The sequence below is a fragment of the Poecilia formosa genome, unplaced genomic scaffold, assembly GCF_000485575.1.
Source record: "Poecilia formosa unplaced genomic scaffold, Poecilia_formosa-5.1.2 Scaffold6, whole genome shotgun sequence".
NCBI classification, from domain to species: Eukaryota; Metazoa; Chordata; class Actinopteri; order Cyprinodontiformes; family Poeciliidae; genus Poecilia; species Poecilia formosa.
In genome coordinates, this window is record NW_006799945.1 from 5,447,825 (window position 1) to 5,466,201 (window position 18,377).

Genomic DNA, 18,377 nt, shown 5'->3' on the forward strand with positions numbered 1-18,377 from the left:
GGATACATCCAGAGAAAATGCTAACTGACTAGCGAGTAAATATTTACCGTAGGGACCCGGCAAATGTTCAGAGCAGGAAATGTAACATCTACTCACCAAAAGAGCTGTTGACAACAAATGTCCCTGACTGTACTAAATGTAATGTTTTTGGTTTACATGTAAATCACTATTTTTAGTGATGCACATACAAATAGTGAAGGCACATTTTTGGAGGGCAGTGCTGTAACAGAAGAGGTCCAGAAGAGATGAAGTAGTCAGACAGACCTTCACCATTCAGGCAGGAATGTGCATCAGACTGCCGTGAAATCAAAGATTATAAATCTGTAAGTGAACTGTTTATTAGCAGAAGGTTTCTTTACAGATTTCTGTTGCTTTTGAGCCACGTTCTCTTTTTTTTGGTTTTTATCTGGACGCTGAAAAGGAAGGAGGAAGATTGTTACAGCTCTACCTATATGCATTTACACTTTACATACATTATATTGAATGACAATTAATTTTAAAATGCATGACAAAGTCATTTCACCCTTTGTAGCTGTCATACTGATTTCTGTTTTGGTTTCCTTTTTCCAACCTTTGCTTGAGCTCTGTCATATATCATCATAACACACAAATGCAGAAGCTACCAATTGTTTCCCTTTTTACATGGCTTATATCAGCCATGTATAAAGTTGACTTTTCATTCACATAATAAGATTTTAAGATGTCTTCATACATACAAGGCATGTCACTTAATAGCTGGGTTCCTAGTTGCTTCCACTTTCTTATACCACTGAGAGTTGAACAAAAGACATCTTACAAATGAGGTCTCTTTCACTTTTTATAATACAGCATATAACTGTAGAATCTAAAGCAACAAGCAAGTGCTAGTCACTAATGTGATCTACATTTACAATATGCCAAAAGATGTAGTTACTCCCTCTTTTCCCCCCTTAACTTGGATACGAAGCACAACTTCACACAGCCAAGTTCACATTTTACCATTTTACATCCTCCTATTGTTCCACCCAGATTTCTGTTCCAGCTCCTGCTTCAGCTGCATCAACATATCTTGAGACTATATGGCCAAAAGAATCTGCCAATTGTCAGAGTCCTTGACTTGATTCAAATCTCTGACTCTTGCTGAGCATTTACTCAGAGAATATAAGCTTATAATCTCATAAGGATAAGATTTTAAAAATGCATCTTCTGCCCCACATGTTTTTAGGAGGAGGTGAGTGACTATCACCAAAAGAAAGTCTGCATGAGAAAAAAATCTAAAGCTCCATGTACAGACACACCAACAGCACCCAGTGCATAATGTTCTGAATATTAGAATAAAAATGCTATTCAGTTAGATAACAAAACTGTTACTTTTTGAATATACTTTAGACAATTCATTTAAATAGAAAAATATTTGCAAAGAATCACGGAGGATCAGTTTTCTGACCTGTTTTCTCTAATGCTTGCAGCTGGACATGTTTTGTTTTTTCGTCACCAAAATTACCTCTAGCTTTTCCCAGCTTTCAGCTGTCTGGCGCAGCATGTGTAACACAAACAATTTTGATTTTGGAAAATGTGAAATTATTTTCCCTGGCTCTGATTTATATAAATATGCATCTATATGTGTGTAGGGCAGTTTTAAATGTGCAATCCTTCATTTAAACGTGGCCAACCTGCGTCAGCACACAGCGAGATGTTATGATTTTTTTATGAATGATTTTAAATTTTTTTTTTTTTAGATTATCTCTACAAACTGTGTTTTAGAATTAGATGCATGTGCAGGCTCTGATTTACAAATATTTATCACAGACAAATAGCTTTGCACGTGCAGCATGTGAGCTCACTTTCTCTAACAAATCACCACAAGCTGCAGCTTGTGCTTTAATTACTATCATTTATCTGATGTAATTGCTCAGTCGTTTGTGATTAATTTACTGTTACTGGCTCGTTACCTTTGTAAGCTGGATTTGAGGAGGTGTGGGAATGTACTGCACTTTTTCCATTTACTGTATCCTCTATTTTGGTGCACCACAATGTCAATTAGCAATACTAGTGTACTTTGAAATCCATCCAAGAGTAAAATGCGGTCCAGGTTGTGTCGTAATTGAAAAGAGAAGCACGGCAGTGAAATCTCGGACTGAACATTCAAATGTTCTTGGCTGAGGCGCTGTAACAATACCCAAACTATTATGGAAAACTTGACATTTTCTAACAGTGCTGACATTTAAAAAATTGGCAGTCAAACAGCAGCTGGATTTTTATTCTTCTTGCATGAATAATAGAATAGAATAGAAATGCTGGAAAAGGACAACCTTGGCAAGTATTAAACACAAAGGTTTAATAGTTTTAGTTATTTTGACTCTGAAAAATAATACAGCCAAGAATTATACACATTCATCATTTCAGGAGTTCAGTCAATCAATCAGTTTTATACCCTCCCTCCCAAATATGGGTCTTGAAACAATTAAAAACACCAACATATGCTCTGCGGCCCTCAGCTTCTCTTTCAGACTATTCCACAGACGGGGGCCGTAATACTGGAAAGAAGGCTCTGTCGTAAGTGTGTGTTCTGACTCTTAGACCTGTTAATAGTCCAGTACCAGAGGACCTTTGGGTCCGCAGGGATTCGTAAGTTAATAGCAGCTCTGCAAGATGAGATGGTGCAAGACCATTAAGACATTTAAAAACCCACTAACGGAATCTAAAAAATCAATCCTGAGACGTACAGGGAGCCACTGCAACAATTTCAAAACAGGTGTAATATGAGCCCGCCACTTAGTCTTGGTTAGCAAATGAGCAGCAGAGTTTTGTAACAACTGAAGGCTGGACAGATTTTTCGTAGGTAGACCAAAAAGCAGGGCATTACAGAACTCTAAACGACTAGAAATAAAAGCATAAAAGCTTTAAAGTCCCGGTGTTTGAAGAGGGTGAACTCCGGCTATGTGTTTTAGATCATAAAATCCTGTTTTGACTTAATGTTGGAAATGTGGAATGAAAGTAAGCCAAGAGTCAAGAAGAACATCTACTTTGCAGTAGTAGTAGTACTTCCAGTAGTTTCCGTTTCCTCAGTGACCTTTGTATTGTACGTGCTGAAGTCGTCAGGCGAAGGACTGTCGACGGTGCCACTGGCACAAAACAGTACTCTCTTGACGTGCAGCAAATCCGAGAAATGACGCAGATGTGTTTTCAGCGCTTGTTGCCATAGCGGTGTTGACTGACTCAGCAAATGGTAACATAAATGTTGATGCAGTAGATGGTTCTTTACATATACATATGCACACTAAGACTAAATGTTTAAAGATGCGTGATGCACTAGTCGCAGTAAACATGCGCTTTAGCAACTGCACATGACATATCTTAATGCGCAAGAAAATACCATCACAACACGATTTGGCTTTGCAGATGCAGTGAGTGTCTAGAAAGTGACGCAGTTAAAACAGTTTCTGAATTTATGTTGCTAATAATGTCTGCAAGGAAAATCAACTGATTGCAGTTATAAAATACGAAGTTTACATATTTTATAGCTGTAACATTAATCACGATTATCATGATTTTAAAGAGATACAACCACCAAATAATCTGTTACTTTTTATAAATTTCTGATTTTGTAAAGCTCTGAGATGCCGATATACTTTCTGCATAAAATAAACAAACTCTAAGTTAAACTTTAATTTAGGAAAATACTATAGCTTTTATGTTAGATTTTTAAATTATTCATTACATTTTAAGAAGCTTTAAGAAACATCTCTCCCATGATTAAGCATTCCTTGTGTACTTCAAATTTCACTATTATTTCAAAAAGATCTGAATTTGAGTTACAATTAGCAGAGTTAGTGGTTGGCACAAGTATTAATACTAACTGTTCATAGACTCTTCAATTACAAATCTTTCTGTAGGTACCGCTGTTGCGGCTCAGGGATGGTGCATTTACAGATTGGTTTCAATTTCCGACCGGCTGACCACTTTTTACTGCCGATCTTGCAGAAAACCATTGGATTTAGATCAACAATCTTTCCAAGCTCAGATCTCAGAAACTAAAGACTGCAATATAATTTTATAAAGTTGCTTCTACAATATCCAGCATTGTTTCTTCCGAAGGCGACACTTTGAAGGGACTACTTGGAGATTTTGTCTGAGGGCCTTGATGTTCTCAAATAAAAAAAAGAGGCTCATACAGTAAGGTAGCAAGAACTTGTTGAGCTTTGTCTGAGTGTAGCCTAATAGGCCTGCATCAGCACATAACTCTACATGTTTGAACTATGGACACATGTAAGTGTTTGGCAGAAACTGGACACAGAAATGCACTCTCACTTACACATCCCAGGAGGCCAGAGTTGGAGTGAACAGCGCCCGTGTGTTGATGAGAGCACACGTTCTGTCCTCTCAAGATGCGATCAAACAATCATGAAGGTAGAGAGAGACATGCAAATAAAAGTTTGACAGGCCGGAACAGCCCTTTCCTGCCTCCCTCCCAGGAAATCAGAACAGACTGTTGCTCATGTAATCGCACACTGTTGTGAATCTAACATCAAAGCATATCCCTTTTGTTTTAAGATGTTTTTGTAGTATATTTTAAAGCCTGACGTTTTTCTTCGCTGAAGTTGCTCATAAAGGTCAACGACTTGTTTCTACTCTATCGGATTTGTTCTGTAGCAGTTATACAACGTTTTGCAACTTAAACTGAAGTGGCATTGTTAAAACAACGTACGACTAAAGCTTTCAAGGTTGTTTGGTATTACATAACCAACTTGATCTGAATTGAAACTTGTTCTAACGTCATCTGTCACAGCATTAATTAGGTCCAGCTGCTAAGACTTTAATGTTATGCTTTGGTATTTGAAAGGTAACTCTAACTCTTTATCCACTTTCAAATTGGAATGCTTTCCAGCCACTGCAGTTTCCGCATCCTTAAGAGAGCCGGATGTGTAACACCAATCTGATACTATCCCAAAACTATGTGTATAATCAGTATCTGTTCAAAATATGCATTGTTGTTAGTTAAGCAAAAATTGTATGCATTCCGTTCCTCCTGATTAAAGTATTAGCTTTGCTGTATACCCATGGCAGTGTAGATGCAGACCTCAGGATTATCTGTTTGCAAAATTTGTTTAAGGTGGAACTAATGCTGGAATCCCGGGAATCTGAGGAATCTTTCATGTCTGACTGCAGTTCACTTGTGCACACACATATCATGATTCTTATGTCCAGAATAAAGTTGTTTAGATGACATCTGTTTAAAAAACATCGCTCAGGAAATATTTTGGAAAGTATATTAGTGTTGTAAACTCAGAAATCTGTACACATCCACCACTGATGGAATAACGCAGGATGCAGAGGAATAAACACCAAACTCAAGTAGAGATGTTTCAGCTTTTTTTATGTGCTTACAGAGAAAGAAATTAGTTTAAAGTTTGATGTCTTTGTGTAATTTTGCTTTTGCAAACATTGACCCGTGTTCTTGCATCACTTTGCAGAAGTACATTAAAGGTCATCTGCTGGGCAGTAGATGACATTTTAATGGGTACCATTGGTTCTAGGGCTGGATAACCTGACATCTTTTTCTAGAGCAGTTTAAAGAAGTGACGTTGCACCTGCATTGTTCATGAACATCCTGCAGTATGGGAAATACTCTGGCAGGAAACGGCTATATCCTTGTAGCTGATGAATAAGCAGAGAACAATTTATCGCAAAATACAGACTGTGCTATGTCTCTCTCTCTCTTTTTTTTGTATTAAAATCACATCCTGACCCTCACACATAAACAATTCAACTACTGGTTCCGGTAACAATATATATTTGGAGCAGATGTCAATCAGTATCGCCTCTAAGTTAATTTTTGGACGTTGCAAACTATTATAGCAACACCTGTTAAAAGTGACAGTATGTGCGGATTGATGGCATTTGCTATGAATTATGAATTAATGCATGTGTGCACATTTTCAAGGACATCCGCCCAGGCACGGTTACAAAACAATCATCCATGGGCAGCTAAACGTTTATTTTTCCCTGAAATTTCCTTCCATTTGTAAAGGAAGTTCAACAAAAATATTTCCTGAAACCTTTTGAAACAATGGGGGAAGAAAAAGTAACATGGCACTAGGGCAATTATGTAATCGTGTATGAAAGAAAATATTGAGGCAAAATACTTCAGGAATGTTTTCTTGAGGCTTTTGATATCAAATATCTGTGGGAAAAATGTCAAGCACAAGGAAAACACTCAAAGGCTCATCTTTAGGAATGCACTTTGCAAATCCATGTGAAAGATTTCAGGATAATTTAATATTGTCTTTTAAGTTGCTGTGTGGTTTTCTTAAGGTCTTTGTATTTATTAGGTGTTTTTCAATATTTTTTGTTTTATCTGGGTGGGATGAGTTGTCTATGTTTTTTCATTGCTCAGCAAATTCAACCTTGTTATATTATTGAACAAATGTGAAAATTAGGCTGGTTTTTTACCGGTTGTGCATATTTTCACAGTACCCTACCTCGTGGAGCCATGTGTTTTCTTACATTTACCAAAGCTCTGTTATTTCAGAGTAGTTGAATCTAAAAATATCTAATTTTTTTTCACTGGATGGAAGTAGGGTTTACTTTGGATTTGATTAGTTATTCTCATTTTCAGCAAGATAACAGAATTCAAAACAAAAATATATTTTTCCTCACTACCTTAATTTTTCTCAACTGGTTTAACGTCATGTTCATTGGTTGTGTATAATCTGGTTAGTGGTTATAACTGACTGCATAGAAAGATGATTAATTCAGTTGAATAACAAGAAAAACAGCATCTCTGAATCAATGCTTCTGATTGGCTGGCAGGGTCAATTCTTAAAAAATTGGAGGGTAAACTTTACCTTTTTTAAACCATATATTGTAGATTGATTACAGCAAATAAATTACTCTAGTTTTTTGTATTTTTTATAAAAGATCAATCAAATGTTAGATTCCATAAAACAGTAGAAAGGGTTTAATCTGATTTTCTGTATTTTATGCTTTATATTAAGATGAATTCAACATGTTAAATGCTGTGGCCTGACAGGCTGCTAACATACTGTATGTCTCACACTTACAATCAACACTGTCTGGTAACAGACTGTGACCATGACTCATGTCTTATGCTGTGAGGTCCCTGTGAGGTTCCCTGTGAGGTCCAAGGCCTGAAAGTTGTCAAAATCTCTCCGGACAACATCATAGGCTTAAAAAACAGACACAAATATTGTACTACACATCATTTGTTTTTATCATTTCAAACTCATATCAAGTTTTGTTTATAATTTGACTATCTCCTGGTAAAGATGTGTGAAATTGAAAAAGATTATATCTCCCCCACTGGACACGAGGGAAATTTATCTTATTAAAGAAATTTCCCTCTGAATACACAGAGTTTAAGTATCCTGTGTGAGGGAAGTGATTTATAAGTCAAAATTCTAGTTTTAGCTTCTGTTTTGTTGTAACATAATAATAACATTAGTCAGCACAACTTTAAATTGCAAGAACCCTCTGCAAGATGACACTGCAACCTGAGGAGACTAAGATGTCCAGAGTTTAATAGTTGATATTTCAGCATTGTCCAGTAACTCAACAACTGACCTTATTTTTTGCTCATGGATAAATCACCTGTTGAACAGATGTCATTACATCAGTGTGAACATAGTGTGGCCCACCAACGCACACATCACACATGGCGGAGCCACACAATGACAGGACATGTAGCACCAAGCCATGGCCTCGCTAAAGGGGGAAGTAGATTGTCTGAGTTCCCGAAACATTGTTCAGACACCAGCTTATAAAAAAAAAAAGAAATACAAACAAAGGAGCTGGGAAATGAAATGAAAGGAAAGAATGAAGCAACCTGAGAGAGCGGGTCGAGTTTAAATGCACACAGACAAGGTCAATTAATGACATTCTAAAGCTAAAACACACTATTAGCACTATTAGAGATGTATGTGTATAATCATTATCACGTTTCTATAAGCAGAAATACCCCAGTAGGTTCCAGTGACACCTGTGCATGGAGCCAGCCAAAGTTTTATCTGCAAAACCCATAACACTGTGTCAACATCTGCATGTCTAGTCTCCGGGGGGCCACATCACCCTGTGGTCTTTGGCAAATCCTCTGCTCTCTAGCTGTCTTCATTCAGGCATGTAAAACACACACACGCATACGCGCGCGCGCACACACACATACCAAAGTTATTTTTAGGACAGCCGCTGTGTGGAAAGTCTCTTTTGTGTATTTGGGGCCAGAGTAGGATCAGACTGAGAGATCACATGGAAAGCTTGAAACTTTATAATTCATGTGCGAGCGTGACAGTTTTGAGACTTTTGTTTTTAAATTTAAGACTTTAACGCTGCTACATTCCAGCTTCAGTAAGCTGTGGTGCTGGAAAGTTTGATCACTATTCAAAAGTTTATTTGCACTGTTGCTTAGGTGCAACACAAAATATATCTTTAAGATATAAAAAAAAACTAGATAAAGATCTCAAAAAGAAAATAAATAATAATTATACTGCTAATTGTTTTATAAGTGAAACAATTCAGTCAACTGGAAAAAAAAAGATGACCCCCAACTTTTTAATTTATTGTCACCACATAACTTAAACTATAGTTTTGAACCAATAAAAATGATTGATGGTGTGTTTGTAATAAACATACCATGACTGAATTATTTCTAAATGGCCAATTTTTTCTGTCATTATATGCAAGAGAAGGTTATAGTACTCTCTTTTTTCCCCTGACCTTCAGATTTTTTACTCTTTGCTCTATAAATCTCAAGAAAACTTCAACCAGGTACTTTCTCTGGCTTAGACTCTTTTTATTTTTTAAACTGATTTATAAGTATACTATTAACTTGTTCATGCCTAGCAACTGGTTATAGAAATATTTTAGCCACCTGTTGAATGTATAGATAACCACCATATTAGCAATCCTACTTAGCCGATATTACATATTTCTTCATTTAAGAATCTCTACATTAAAACATTTATAATACATCTTTGTTTTTGTCCTCATTAGTGCTGCAACTTTAATGCACTGAAACAATAAAAACAGCAAATGCTATTAAACATTATGCATTTAATAGCACTGTGGAATGAAAAACTAAGTATGCTCTCTGAATTACAGTGTTTACATGAGTAAACATCAGGTTGATCTATGAGTTGCGTGGCCTTCCCCCTCCTTTGTGTGCTTAGCTGTTGTCGGGAGAACCGTGAAGTGGTGAGAGCAGCATGCAAGTGAAGTGGAGAGAGAGCTGAAGATGGAGCCACCTGTGGCCCGACGTACGTCAGACGGCCTTTCTAAAAATATCAGATTTACGTAGCCGTTCCCTTGTGTCGTGATTCTACTTCCTCCTAGAAGCTGATACTCATGTAAAGTAGGCAAGTCATATATTTTTTTTGTAGCCTATAATGATCCCTCTGAGGTATAATGCAATTTATGTGCAGTATATTGCACCTCCACTTCCATAAATAGGTATTAAAAGGAAGATGGAAGTCCACTTTTGTTCTGTATGAAGTTATGGTGATGCAATTTGTGTCTCATTGATATGATACATTCATGTTTCCTGCACGTGTGTAGACAGGAAACATATTTTTATTTTTTATGTATTTGTTGTTCAGTTGTTATTAGAGATTTATTACCACAAAACTGGGTTTTTTATTACCCAATTTTTAGATTGACCTTCAAAATAAAAGTTGTGGGTCAGATTATATAGAAAGTTGCTTCAAAAACCACTCATGTCTTGAAGGAACACCAATCACTACTAAGTCATTGCTGGGTAGTTTTTGGTTCTATGTATCTTATAGAAAAGCAGCTTAACAAGCAATGCAAAACTGTGTTCAATGATGCACACATTCTTCAAAATTCAAAATTACATTAGCAATATCTTTGTTGTTTCTCTTTGGCAATTGGTTTGTCCCAGCTTGGATGCCTTCACTGACAGCTGTTTAGCACCTCTCCAAATGTGCTCAGCAGGTTCCAGATTTGTGTGTGAAACATCTGTGACCGGATCAGACTTCTGTTTATATGGCCTCGCAGATTTCATTTAGCTAGTTGTTTTGTTAAGCACTAACTGACCTGACATGATGACAGATGTCTCCAAAAGGGGCAAAGTCTTTGCCTCTTTTTCAAAAAGGTTTGTGTTTTTGTTTCAGCAAGATGTCAGTCAGACTACCAGCCTTTCCTGTGAGCTTTATTCCTCTGAAGTGAAGAGTTGGATGTCACTCAGTGAATTCTTGCAGAAAAAAAAAAGAAGTAGATCATGACTGTTATTTGAAGTGGTTGCAGGTTTTGAAACATTTATTTGTTATGCAAATTGTATAACCACTGTATAACCACTCTAACACACTGCGACACTTTTATCCGTGTTGGTAAGACATATTTTTTTTATAAATGTGTAGAGATGCACTGATTAAAGATTTGCACGGCTGACCTCATATTTTATAGTTCTGACCTGCTGTTAAAAGAATAAAATACCACAAAATATCTCTTCCTCCTTTTTGGACATTTGTAGGAGACACAGAGAGAGAGAGAGAGAGGGGTGAGAGTTACACTGCTCTGTAGTTAAACTTGCATTCAGATCCAATCACAGACACAATAAAAGACTTGATCAATTCAACTTTCTTCCTTTAATATTCAAACGGGGCGAAGTAACTGCTCTGCTATAAGCAGTTTCAGTTTCATTCTTTTTCAGAAACTGGTGAAAACATCAAGATAAACTAATTAATAGTAAGCTAAGAGAGAAATAATGAGTAAAGGTTTTATTGTGTAAAAGTAGTCTTAAGTATAAACAAGTATATCAACTTTAATACATTAATTCAGCGTAGTTTTTAATTTAAAATCTTTGAAGGGAACTTTGAAGGGAATCAATCATCAGTAATGTCTATAAGTAGCCAATTAAGGGTTTTCATCAAAACCCTTAATCATTTTCAGGTTTACAATGAGACATGAACCAAAGAAACCCAAATCAAGAACAGAGCTATGAAAGGAATGGTTTTTCATGCGTGTTATAGTTTTTGTTACTTCAGATATCCTGAAGTCCTGCATTTCGCTATAACATTGTGAAGCTGATTTATGCAGAGTGATTGATGGGTATACAATACTGTGAATGTGAAGTCATGAGGCTCAGCATTATTTTTCCAAATGCATTAGACCATAATACAATGAGTCCATTCTGACAGTATGCAAACCCTACTAGGTCTTCTACCATCCCACACATGCATTCACAATCAAATGCTAGCAACAGATTGCTTGTGCTGCAGTACACGGTTGCCTCTAAAATTGGGATAATAGACAAATTCCATCTTTTGTTGTGGTTTAATTGTAACTGTGATGCGTTTAAAAGCGATTTAATCAAACTTTAGAAGATGGACATGTTATCTTACAAGAATAAGTCACATTTTCATGATCATTTCATTTTAGGTAAAATAGTATTTATTTTTTGCAACTCTTTGGGTATCAGTGACTTGTTGAAAACAATTGACTGTAAAAAAAATGTCTAGACTATAAGAGGACTTGGAAATGAAATGGTTTCCAAAAATTACTGAAAGCAGCAGCAGGAAAAGTTTTAAGTTAGGAATGTGGTAAGAATATCTCAAATAATTAAGGGGGTTTTATATTTGTAGTAATCTTTGGTAATAATTGTAGATGTCTTATTGCATTTTTAGGTAAAGTTGTAATTTTTCTTTTTTAAATTCTGCTCCAACTTCAAACAGTTAGTTTTAAGGCCAGAAGGAAGACAAAACAGCTTGAGTTACTGAAGGCCTGCCAACATGCTCTCACCATCCTCAAGGTTGGAACACAAATTGGTTCCCATAGAGGTAGAAAATACCAACTCTGTGTTAGCAGACATAGCCAGTATCTAGCTCAGATTCAACTGCATGGTCCAGTAATACAATGGCTCATTATTTAGAGTCTCACACACACACACACACACACACACAATGGGGCAGCTTCAGGCCATCAGATTAGTGAGGACTGACCCTTTCCCCACCCTGAAACCACTTCCCTTTTCTTCTTGACCAATCAAAACACCGGCCTGGCAGAAAGTGTAATGTGAAACCAGGGGTCCCAGTTCAACACTTTAAACCTTGGCCACAGCTGGAGGGCCACCAGAAACAACAGCTGTGGTCCTTCACACTCTCTCATTCTCTCTGTTTCCTTCCTTTGCTATACACTGTCAATAACCGCCAGCCCCTGGCTTCTCGCATGGTTTAATTGAGCAAGATACAGCCGTGCACCTCTACAGAGCTTTGTGGGATTTACAATGTGGACTACTGCTGTGGGCCAGCCATTTTTGTCGGCTTTGCTGTACGTGTGTCATACTTCATCTATCTCAACTAGACACACTGTGGATTTACAAGCTTAAAAGCCAACTAAGTTGCATGTAGGAGCTTGTCAAAATATCCAGCAGGAGCCTACCAAGGGCCCCCCATTTCAAGTGTGGACGGTGGATGACGGAGTGTGTCTTCTCTTTCCTCTCCCCTTAGCTGAGCGCCGGATCCCCCTGCAGCTGTGAGGTCAGCCCTAACGGCACAAAGAAGAAGAAGTCCAAGAACCTGTAAGTCCTCTTTTTACAATCCCTGAAGTCAACTTTTATAAAAGTGTCTTAACATATAGGCTATGAGGACAAGACTGGGTACAGCTGTTCAGCAGGGTGGACATAGCTCACAGTTAAGGAATTAGCCTTTAATGCTAAGGAAATTTGAAGTGAGTCTCTTGCAGTTGAAACATCAGCACCTTCTCCAGCATTGTGTTAGTTTGGGTGAGAAGAGTTCATTGTACTGTCACTCTGAAGAACATTTTTAAGCCTAAACTGAATTAAAGACTCTTTTGGACTCATGTAGAAATGTTCACAAACTCTAACAACCTCTTATCAGGTAAATCAGGATTGGTAAATGCATGTTTGTGTCCGACATTCTCAGAGGTGTGAGAAATGTTTGTGTATTTTCTGGTGTGTCAACACCTCTGGGATTCATCAGATGATATCCATAAGATATGGATATGATCCATTATTTAAACATATAGGCTGTAAAGCAGAGGCTGTCCACAGGCCTGCTAGCTGAGTTTTGTTCTTCCTGTCAGGTTGTTTTTGTGCCGTTTAGTTAAACAGCAGATTAAGCGATTAAAATTCCAGTGCTTTATTTTACACCGGTAGTCTAGACTGTGTTTTTAAACACAGTTTGCAGTATTATAACTTAGTTTAAAAATTGGTTTCAGGGATAAATAAATGACATGTAAAATGTCAGATTTGTTTTTAAAATGTTTCATATGTCCATGAGTAATGATTTTGTTAATGTAGATGATAAATGAGTTGAAGTATAGGAAGATGATTTTAATTATAATATAAGGAAATAAATGATGCCAAGTAGAAAAAGAGTATTGTGTTTCATCCTGCGGAAATATGCTGGAAAGTGAGGTATTAATGCCCGACAAGCAGCAGATAAAGATTCATCTTCAAGTTGGCTTCATTGATAAAAATTATAATCAAATCAAAAGCCACAAGTCTTGAGCAGAGTTTCAAAAATGATTCCATGGATAGATTACTTCCTTTTAAGGTTTTTAGGTACGAGATGGATCAAACTGCACCTTGCATTCTTCATACACCTTCAGCTTTGTTTTTACATTCTGTCCTATTCACTCACAGCCAACAGCCCGAGACAATACATTTATTTTCACTTACAGTTGCAAAGCTTTTCAAATGTACAGCCCAAAATTTTGTCAATTGTTCTTTACAAGGTAGCTCGTGTTTGGTCAGTCTGAATGGAAGGATGCGTAAATGCCAAGTTTTAAGCCTTGCCACAGATTCTCGACTGGATTTTGGTCTGGACTGTGATTGTGATATTATTAAGTTACAATATGGCTCTATTTAATAATAGGGTGATTTATAAAGGCCACTGTTCAGACTAGGTTTTATTTGGGGTATCACAAAATTGGCTTGATGCAAATGTACATCTCACAATTGTGTGTTACTTTTGTTGGTCTATCACATAAAATCCCCCCAAAACACATTTGGCTTTGTGTCTGCAATACACAGTTCGTGAAGGTGCATAAAGACCTTGACTTTGTCAATCTAAACTCAGGAGCAGCAAACACTTATTGACAGAAAATGTCAGGCAGCTTCATGGATCAACAGGAGTGTTAGACTGCATAAACATTATTATCACAGAGCAGCCTATACTTCCTTCCTTGCTGCAGTTCTATATGCTGAACTGTGTTTTTGTTTTTTTTACAAATATCCAATGAGTTATCCAGGTGCAACAGCCATTAGCTTTAAGGGTTCACTTCTACAATGTTTGACGAGAGGCATCTGCTCTGCACAGTTGCAACTTGAGTGACAGCTGCATAAAGGAGAATAGTTTATCTTTAGTTGATGAAAAGTAAATCGCTCTTCTGTCATCGTGAATCAATAAACTGAGCAATAAACAAAGCTTCTCATGCATAGTGGACTTTGTATGTTAGTACAACTGTCCTTGTGCCCAATGAACTGGCGATGTCTTATTGGGTTTGTGTAATTTTAAAGTTTTATCGAAATATGTTTTTTACATATTTGTGCAAATATGTTTACTGTTACAGGAAAACTGTTTATCCTCCATCATCAATAGACATGATAACTAGCAGAAGCATCCACAATAAACTGGTGTGGAGAAGTAGCTGTAGCCTAGCAGAGAGCAAGGTGGAGGGTGAGAGCAATGAGGAAAGTCTTGGCAGCATCAGCCATGCTCGTCAGGAAAGAGTGAGATTTTTAGCAAGTATGTAAGAATGATGGTTGTTTAAAAGTTACTTACTGCAGCTTTAAACTGTTTCCTGACATTTTTTTTTCATCTGGCTTGTCTGAAAGCCACCAGTTTTATCTGCTCATTCACAGGAAAGTCACACAAATAAACATGCTCTGGACACAATATCTTTCAGTGTGACTCAGAGGAATACAAATTCAATATCTTGCTGCTATAGATTGAAATCTTAGGCTTCCCAGCCACGCATGAAGGAAATGAAATTATTTCCTCCAGATGTTGAAGGCTGATAGGTAACATACAGAAAGAGCTATGGGAGCCAAGAGATGTACGTCAGTGTGTTGAAGAAATATATCTGCAGCTGCAAAATCTATTAGAGCTATTTATAAGTTCAGACTGTGCTCTCTAACCACTGGCCAAAATCATTTGTGCACTATCTCTATCCACTAAAGATTTTTTCTTATCGCATTTTCACTAATAATTTGCAGCTTGTGGTTTTTGTGCAGGCTTCAAATCCAGTTCACATTGAAAGTCGGCAGCTTAGAATCAGTTTCCAGTGCTGTGCATATGTAAAAAAAAAAAAAAAAAACTTTCAGAAAGAAGCAAAATTATCTCTTGGATAATGAAAATATCCAAGAGATCTCAGTCGGCTGGTATGGGGCAACTTTAAAATTCATCAAGCCATGGTGAGAACATACCGACTATGACAAAGGGAAAAAATGTTTGGTGATGTGCCGGAAGGCGTCTGATCCAGAGTAGCTCCAAGTCACAACTTACTGACCTGTAAGGATCTGCTGCTAACATCGTGGTGTTAGATACCGCAGGGCATCTACGGAGGTCTTGAAGCGCACAAGTCTTGGTCAGCCAGTGTTGTTTTCACAACCTGTGAAGAACCAACAAGCATCTTAGGAAGTCAATATGTTTTTTGCTCATCTGTGGAAAAATACAAGTGCTCCAACTACTTTAAATGGCTGCTTTTATTTGAAATTGCGTTCATTCGGTTTTTCAAATCAGCTTTTCTCAAAATAACAAATTAATTCAAGCTTAACAGCCGTTTAAAAGTTAAACTATGTGTTTATGAAGGACATTGACATTTTTGATGCAGTTGAATCTGTATTTGTATCAAGTACAAAGATATTTTCTAGATTTTATCTGCTTGTGACTACAACTGCACAATATATAGAATCCCAATCACCACTGCAGCATCAAAATGTGCAAAAATGCAATTTAGGCAAGTGGATAGAATTTCTGAGCATTAGTTTCAATTTTCCAATGTAGTTTTTACTAAGCAAAATGCTAAAACCCACAGAAAAGGATGGGAAAGGGTAAAGAATGTAGTTTAATCACACTCTATACCGTTATATATTCACCAATGATGTTGCAATTTTTTGTTTTACTAACTCCAAAATTCTGAACTATCCCTTTAAAATGTTTTTGAGAGGATTTTTATTATTATTATTATTATTTGGGGTATCAGGAATCATACTAGTCTGATTTCACTTATTTTACAGTCTTATGCAAGCTCACCACCACAACATACTTGCCAACATCAAAATATTTTCCTACTATAAGAGAGATGATATATATTAGAGTCAGCAGGATTAAATGGGCTCTACCACTTGTTTGCTGTACTGGTCAGTGAAACAGATCATTACATTAGTCAAGCTTTGTTGGAGGGACAAACTTTATCTCAGCTTAAAAAAAAACAACAACTCTTCAGACCCCAAGCAGAAGGAATCCATCTCCTGAGCGCTGCCTGTGGATTGGGTGAGCCCAGGGTCCGCCTTCTCCAGACCCCCTGAACTATATAAAGCTCCAGCAGAGCCTCTCGGGGGTGAGAGGAATGTGATTGCCAAACAAATCCCTAGGTCCTGACCACTGCCACTCCTGACATATGCTTATATGCAGCTGTGTTCATGCCAGAGCCAATGTTTCACACCATGGTGGACTTCTCAGAGAAATACCTGGAAAGGTAAGAGCAGGACTGTGGATTTTTCTCTCCAGGTTGATTGAAGAAGGATTTACTTGATGTCCTGCTATCCGGCCGCTCTTAGGGTGGTATGCAGGCTGCTTGACCTCTACTTGGATTTCATTTGACAGTCTCAGTGAGGAAGACGGAGCCCCCTTGAGAGAGAGGTGCTGGAACTATTTTGGAGGAAGCGGCTTTAACTTTAACTCGATGGCTGTCCCTTTTTCCTCTTATAGCTAACCTGGATTTCAGGAAGAGGATTGCTCATGTGGTCTTTGCAGCCAGAACAGTGGCTTTGCTCAGAAGTAGAGTTATTTATAGGGTCTCGATTGACAGAAATTGCCAATGTAGCTGTGCTAATTTGGGGCAGTTTCCTTTTTTTCATTTTCTTTCTAGGAATATGGCGAAGTGATTCTCTTGGCTGCAAAGCACTGTGTACGTTTTTCTTTTTGCTGGGTGTTGTGCTTTGAAATTGTGTATTTTGTAGTAATTTCAGAGCTGTTTGTTGCTAGATCTTTTAAATAGAGACTAACTTGTTTATTTATTGCATAAAGTCAGAGACTTTGTAACACTAAACTTGACCCATTGTACTCCAGCATACACAAACACACAAACAGGCCCACACTCAGTCTTGTTTGTGTGTCATGTCCCGTATTCAGTCCACAAGCACACAGCCTTTGGTCAACAGACCTGAAGTGGGACTGAGAGCATGCTGGGATAATGCTCGCCATTTGCTTTGCTTTATCATCTAAACTATATTACCCATTACCGACAAAGTGGCGTGCGGTGATTAGGCATGGGAAATAAAAAGGAAGGTAGCAGATTTGCTTCCTGCACGCATGTGGTACACTGGGATCTGCATTATGTCTGTCTGCAGCTCTCCCCACGTGCCACCAGAGCCTTTCCCTGTGAGTGCGGCCTACTTTCCGCAGCACCAGGAATAGCCAGAGGGTTGCTATTAGTGCATCTAATGTGAGCCAAGCAAAGAGGGAATACTTAGCGTTGGGTAATTGCAGAGCAAAAGACCTCTTGGTTCTTTGCTCAAGCGTGAGAGCTCTCTCGTAGATGGACACGAGCGGGCAGCGAGGTGGACATGCTGCTAAGAGCTTGTTGAGCAGCGGAGCAGAAATGTCTGGCTGGTTATTGCAGATCAAAGATCATCTTAATTTGATAATTTTTGACAGAGTATGTGTCAGCCTCTTAGCGGATCAAGTTAAGTACAAGAGGTTAGTAGGTATATTAAATCAAATGGAGGGTGATACATGGCTAATAGTGTTAGGACCTGACTGGAGTGGGGTATGTGCAGTGAGGTGGGGGAGGGGGGAGGGAAAGCAACTTAACATGGAGAGGTACTCAAAACTAATAACATGAAAGGAGGAACAGAGAACACTTGAGAAATCAAATTAAAATTACTGACCCAGAGAAAACGGCACGTTGTTGTGCTTTCAGACGTCAAAAATAGCCTCTCCTGCATGTGACTCTATATCAGATTCCCTTTTTCTCCTCTTTTAACTCTATTAAGCCTTGAGCTATTTTTGAAGCTTTTAGAGGAAAAAAAATCCAAATACCATCAGTAACAGCTCCACACATTTGAGAGGTCAAGCTGAAGTGGCTCAATGGATTAGAGACACTTGGGAAAATTCTGAAAAGTAGCCAGTCTACTTATCCTGATCCCCAGGCCTGTGGGGTCATAGTGTCTGGTTATT

At 37.8% G+C, this 18,377-nt stretch overlaps 1 protein-coding gene across 11 annotated transcripts in view; it reads left to right on the top strand.

The window, feature by feature from the left end:
* Positions 1–18,377, top strand: part of rgs3a (regulator of G protein signaling 3a) — a 142,029-nt gene that overhangs the window by 115,862 nt on the left and 7,790 nt on the right. For 9 of the 11 annotated variants that reach the window (XM_007569450.2, XM_016680430.1, XM_007569467.2 and 6 more), the window contains one exon: positions 12,459–12,529. In XM_007569450.2, the coding sequence (XP_007569512.1) occupies positions 12,459–12,529 (71 nt within the window). Of the gene's footprint in view, positions 1–12,239; positions 12,280–12,458; positions 12,530–16,542; positions 16,675–18,377 lie in introns of those variants that run through there. The other 2 variants (XM_007569520.2, XM_007569493.2) reach the window with 2 other exon arrangements.